Below are 6,006 nucleotides of genomic sequence, written 5' to 3' on the forward strand. Positions count from 1 at the left end.
CCAGCAGGCTCCAGGGAGGGGAGGCGGCACCACCGGTGCTCGGACCCGGGACCTGGGGGTCTGCGGAGGATGCTGGGCCTTAGGGCGACTAACTCTCGGCTGCCCTGGGCCCAGGACGGGGGTTTCCTGGGACGGGAGACGGTCGGGGGGAAGACCGGCCAAGTCCCCGGGAACCGGGCGGGTGGTCCCCCTCCTGGGGGTTCTGGGGAGGGGGTCGCCTGTGGGGATGGGGCCCAGCCGGCCTCCGGCCGAAAGGACATCTTGGGCCTGTGGGTGAAACCTCCGCCTAAACAAGGGGGAGCCGGAGTTGGGGTGGAGGCCCCCACCCTGTGAGCCTGGAGGGGGCTGCCCGCCCGGCGGGCTGCTGGGAACGGGGCTGCGGGCTCAGCCGGGGTGGCCGGCGCGGGCGACGCATCGGACGTGGTGCTTATTCTCCGGCTGCAGGGGGCGGACGGACCCCGGACCCCTGCCTGGGGCCTTGTGTCTCAGCACCGAAAGCACCTGCTAGGGCTCTTCTCTGTTGTCCTGGCTCCGGCCGGGGGTGGAGCTGGGCTGGCTGAGGGGTGTGGGCGACACAGAGCTCCCTGGGGACTGGGGAGGGGCCACGCGGCGCCCTCTGGCTGCCCTGGCTGGGCAGGACCCACGTCGGGGCTGCTCCAGGCTGGGCAGGGGGCACGGTGACCGCGGGCAGAGCATCAGGCCCCCAGCACCCGGCACTGCTGGGGCAGGGGCGCCGCCGGAGGCTGAGGCTGGACTCCTCCCTGCCTCCAGGATGGGGCTCAGGGCCGGCGGGCTGTAGAGACACGCAAGGAACCTGACGGTTCTTAACGCTGTGAATTAAGTTCACGTCGCCAGAAACCATGGCTCACATCCCACTGCCCTTGTTGTAGAAATCTCAGAATATCATTTACAGGAGTCACTATGTCAAGATTACAGAATTCATCAGAACAGGATATTACTATTTAATGAGTTAATATCACCATCTCATGATTGTGTTTTTAAAGAAACGTTTCCACGGCTGGGTGCAGTTGTCATAATCCTGCGTTTTTACTTTATGCATTAAAATCATTTCTCTGAGAAGGGCCGTGGGCTCTCCACACCCCCGAGGCCCCGGGACCCAGAGGCGAAGCAGGCCTGTTCGTGGAGGGGGGGTCGTGTGCAGAAGAGGGGGTCTCATGGGCTGGCTGGGGTGTGTTCTCCCACCAGACTTCAGATATCGCCCATCTGCTTCCAAAAGGGATTTGAGGCTTTTACCGTAAAGAGAACACAGGTCAGTGGGAGGGTGAAAATGCGAAAATAGCAAAGAGCCAGAGTCTGATAATTCAGAGAGAGGGGGTGCTTGGGTCTGAAATCTGAGCTTCCTGGACACAAGGCAAGAGTGACCCTCAGCCGTGAGAGGAGGCCCAGCGTTGCGGAAGGCTGCTTTCAGGGCTTAGGTGCATCTGCAGGAGGCTCCGTCTGACCTCAGAGGGAGAAGTCCCCCCTCGGCCCCATGCGGCGGCCCCGTCCCTTCAGAGGCGTGGTCCTCCCCAACCCACTCGTCCAGTGAGGGCTCCAGCGACTGCCGGCCAGGGTCCCCGTCACCTGCCCAGTCTCCCCACCGCCCATGTCCCGAGAGCAGGGTCTCCGCCGCGAAGATGGAGGCTCCTGCAGGACAGAGGCCAGCCCGCGGGGTGCCCACCGGCCCCCCATAAGCCCTGCTGGGGTCTGGCCGGGCGGGACCCACGCCCACTGCCCAGCCCTCCCTCTACCCTCAGCTGTAACTTTAACCTTAAGCCGATTTTGTAACCTTTTATATTGAAAAAAACCTACCATAAATGTATGTATTTTAAAATAATTGTGTCAGGGCGCAAGTGTTCTTAACAGTGCAAAGTGCTGGGCGTGTAACAATCCCGCTCACCCCCGCCGCTCAACTCAGGCATTAGAGCAGCAGACACAACCACCAGGGATGGGCTATTCCAGAATTTAACGTTTTTCTGGACGTTTGTACCTTTTGACCACCTTCTTCCCTTTCTCCCACCCCCAGCGCCTGCCTCTGTCAACCACCAATATGTTCTCCGTATCTGTGAGTTCAGTTTGGGGGTATTTTCTTTAAGATTCCACATGTAAGTGAGATCATACAGTGTTTGATTTCTGTTGGAGAAGATAAAGGACAGATTAGATTAGATTCCAGGAGCCCCATTAGATTTGAATTATTCCGTTTTACTACGTTTGGAAAAGATGACCTGATTTAATGTTTTTGTCTCGAATGAAGAAGGCACGGTTTCCCTAGCCCGTTCCTCGTTGAGGGGACACTGCCGGTTCTCTGAGGTGGCCGAGGCTGACCGGGGCCTGGGGACGGCTGCAGGGGCTTTCCAGCAGGGTCAGGGCCAACTCAGGGCTCAGACTGCTCAAAGCAGGCAGGCCTGGACAGACGGATGTCCCTGGGTGAACGGATGGATCCGGACACACGGACCTTCCTGGGCACGCAGACGGTTCTGGGCAGGCAGCGTGGGCCATGGGCGAGCCCTGCAGGGCCAGCCTTGAGTGAACGTGTTTGCTATTATGACAACTTACTCCTGGGGGTTAATTATGTCTTTATTCACACAAAGGTGTTCAATTCCTGCCATAAATCATCCGCTGACATGCTACGTCCTGCGTGCCAGTTGGTGGACTGAACGCCGTTTCACAGAACCAGCTCTGAGGTGAGGAATGTGAATGTGCTGCTGGGTGTCCAGAGGGAGATTAATAGATGATTAGGAACCCCTGTAATGAACACATTACGCAGGCCTCGCGACCGGCTGTGTCCTGCTCATTTGCTGGCTGCTAATTGCTACAGCATACAGGGTCTGTTATGAGATGAAGCACCATCCATAATCTTGGCCACATTGATTAAGATATAATTGCTTTAATGAAATTCTTACAGAATAAGGCATAGTTCAAACAACACATTGGCTTTATAAAGGTTGATTTGCCTGGCCAATTACAGAAATAACTACAAAAGCTCTAGGTTTGAATTTGATGGTTCCTTCTGGTAAATTCACTGGAGGGAACATTCCAGGAATTGCACTGGGCTCACTCGGGTGGTTTGAACTTTCCAGTTTGACCATAGAATCTGCCCAATGGTAAAAAACAACAACAACAACAAAAACCAAAAAACCCCACAAAACAGTGCAAACCCTGCCCGTTCTCCGGCATCCCTGGTAGGCGGGGACGCTCTCTTTGGTGGTAAGGGTGGGTGTCGGGGCGGAGAAGGAAGGTCCCCCTGGACCACGAGTTCCCAGGGCCGGCCGCGCCCTGACCGCTGGCCTAAAGAAGCCGGAAGCCGTCCTCACTGTCTCCAGATGCAGGAGCTGGTGCTGTGTGGGCCAGAGAGCAGCTGCCCCCTCTCACCAGTGGGGCTTTTAAAGCAAAGTAATGAGAAACGGACAAGACAGCTGGATAGTGTTAAAACGTAAAGCTTTCACACCGGATAAAGCCCTCTTTTCTTTTCAGGCTCAAGCAAGGCACTTGGCTCCTCTGGGACTCAGTCTCCCCATCTGTAAAAAGGGCCTCAACACGTGGTCTACGGTGTGAGCGCCTGACAGCCTCGGTCCCCGCCCGACCCTCCCGGCCTGAGCAGTTGAGTACCTTTGCTGGGGGCAGGGGTCCCAGTTTTAAAAATCTGATTCAAACGATTTGGCAAATGAGCGGACCGCCCCTTGCCCGACTTCCTCTGAGGAGCCCTGCCCCGTTCCTGGTGGTGGGCACGGGCTGTGTGTCCCTTGGTTACCCCTGCTTAGCTCAATTCGCGACCAGCTGCCCCTCCGTCCACTCCCTGGGCACCTGGGAGCCCACAGACAGAGCCCGTCTGGGCGGCCCTGGCTCTGCATGAGCTAGTGGTGGAGTCCGAGGCAGGTTCTAGGGTTGGAGGGGTAGCCGTAAGTGTCCACCCAGTGAGCTATTTGATGTCCTGTACAAAGGGTGTCAAGTCCACAGGTGGGAAGTGCAGTTGCTAGTATTTCGTCCATCATGTTGTGGACACGCTGTCCGTACAAGTTTTTCCATCTTAGGAAGCCGGGCCTCGCTGGTCCTTGCTGGACCCCCAGTGCTGGCCTGAGAGCCGTACATTAGCCAAGGGAGGGAGGGAGGGTGGGTGGGTGCACAATTCACAGCCTGGTGATGGACCAGGAGACGGGTGTGGACTCTTCCTGGAAGAACCTGGGACCACTGATCTGGTCAATCTGCTCTTGAAAAGTTCCCACCTGTCAACAAGGAGGCCCCGCGGTTAAGCTCTGCTCCGTGAGAGGACCTGGGCGGGTGTGCGTCCCCAAGGGGCCCCGCGCCGAGGCTCTGGATGGAAGATGGTAGCCCCGCAGCCTGTGGGGGACACACGAGGCCCCCGGCCCCGCCCACCCGCCCTGAGCTCGATTCCCCGGGAGGCCGCGGCCATGGGCCGCGCTAAGCCCCAAACGTGGATTCCTAAGGAGGCCGTGGGAGCAGGGCGGACTCCACGTGTGTTGTCACGCTGGGGCCCCGGGACGACCCCGCCTCCCCCGCCTCGAGCCTGCTCTTGGATGAGGGTCTGAGGCACCGATTCTGGTGCAGCATGAGGCTGCGGGCAGAAGGACCGCTTCTTCGAGGCTGAACCTTGAGGCAAAGAAGGGCTATCGACGCCCCCTACGGAGGCGTATCAGGGTCTGCGGGTGACGGCCTGGCGGGATCGGGGTGGGGTGAGCATCTAGAGCCAGGAGTACCTGGGTCCTGTGTGAGTGCAGTTTCTGGGGCAGCAGGTCTGGGGTCTGGCCTGGGGACTGCCTGCCTCACCCGCCCCCAGGTGGCCGGTCTGGGGCCACCGTTTGCACACGAGCCTCTGTGAGATGTGTCTGGCGGCTGTGTTGGCAGGTGCGTCTCTGTCCTCCTAGGCTCTGCTCCTCTGGGTGCCTGTGGACCCATAGGTCCCAGGGGGCTAGTTCCCAGCCCCCCACGCCTGGCTGCCCCAAGCAGGCCACCACTTCCCCACCTCCTTCTTATGGGAGGAGACCGAGGCCCAGGGAAGTTGCCCAAGGTCACGGCTAATTAGTGCTGAGAGTGTCTGCGACATTCCATTACACCTGCCCCCGCATGGAGCGGTCATTGGCTGGGCTCACCGGAGGCCCTGCCAACATCGCTCAGGTGTCCCCCCGCCCCCAGGTGTGGGCTCCCTGGTGCGTTTACGTGTTACACACACGAGAGCTGTGTCCAGGGCTGGTCTCCACCCACCCAGCTCTGGTCTCGGAGGAGCCCCCGCCCTCGGCTCTGCCCTCTCAGAAGCGACAGGGTAGGGGCTCGTCGCTTCTCCCGGCGGAGGAGCGGGGCGAGGGCTCAGGGCTGGTGTGGGGAAGCACACAGGGTCTCAGGCTCCTGGGGGAAGGTGCGCAGGACCTCCAGGCTGCGCAGCCGGCCCTGCAGCGGTGCTGGGCGGGCAGGGCCTCCGGGAGGAGAGGCCGGCCTCACCCCCTGAAGGCCCTTCATCCCCGGCCCCTCGGAGGGCACCTGCAGGGGAGGGGGCAGCCTCCAGGAGCCCGGCTGCCAGGCTGACCGCTCCGCTGCCGCGGGGCCTCCAGAGCCGCCTTTGTGTGGCTGCAGGGCCGGACCTCGGGGGGCGGCTGGTGGCCCGCCCGAAGCCGACCTCGCGCCCGAGGGGACACGGGATTCCAGAGGGCCCTGTGGGGCGGGGCTCGCCTGCCCTGGCTGTTCTGGCTGTGCGTCCCCCAGCACAGGCCGCTTTCTCATGCGGTGGTTTGAAATGAAAAGCTGCGGGGTTCACCAGACGCCCAGCTCAGCCCGGGGACGGGGACGGGGCGGGGGAACCGGCCGGAGCAGGTGTCACAGGAGGCGCCGGGCCCTGGAAGTCCGCTCGGGACAGAGTCTCAGGGCAGGAACGCCGCCCTGGGCAGCCCGCCCCCCACTTGAGGCTGTGAGGTTTATAGTCGGACCATCTCTCTTTGTCGTGACCCTCAGCAGACACAGGTTTCAAAGCCACGTTAATCCAGGGCCTTTGAGAAT

The 6,006-nt window shown here is 60.6% G+C and overlaps 1 protein-coding gene across 1 annotated transcript; it reads right to left on the reverse strand.

The window, feature by feature from the left end:
* Nucleotides 1-504: 504 nt before the first annotated feature.
* On the reverse strand, nt 505-5,733 carry LOC114236530 (skin secretory protein xP2-like). The gene is made up of 4 exons (XM_028164128.2): nt 5,346-5,733; nt 4,375-4,608; nt 1,464-1,647; nt 505-793 (listed from the first exon to the last, which is right to left on the reverse strand). Exons 1-4 carry the CDS (start codon nt 5,731-5,733, stop codon nt 505-507), a joined length of 1,095 nt encoding a protein of 364 aa, XP_028019929.2.
* Nucleotides 5,734-6,006: the final 273 nt, after the last annotated feature.

Source organism: Balaenoptera acutorostrata, chromosome 13 (genome assembly GCF_949987535.1).
Source record: "Balaenoptera acutorostrata chromosome 13, mBalAcu1.1, whole genome shotgun sequence".
Lineage (NCBI taxonomy): Eukaryota > Metazoa > Chordata > Mammalia > Artiodactyla > Balaenopteridae > Balaenoptera > Balaenoptera acutorostrata.

What these genes read in the sequence shown, in the direction of transcription:
- LOC114236530 (XM_028164128.2), bottom strand. Translation starts at nt 5,733, where the DNA reads ATGAGAAAGCGGCCTGTGCTGGGGGACGCACAGCCAGAACAGCCAGGG. An exon ending in GGGAATCGAGCTCAGGGCGG is followed by an intron (nt 1,648 to 4,374) that starts GTGGGCGGGGCC and finishes TCTGTCCTGCAG; the next exon opens with GAGCCTCCATCTTCGCGGCG. An exon ending in GGGGGACTTCTCCCTCTGAG is followed by an intron (nt 794 to 1,463) that starts GTCAGACGGAGC and finishes GTGTCTCTACAG; the next exon opens with CCCGCCGGCCCTGAGCCCCA.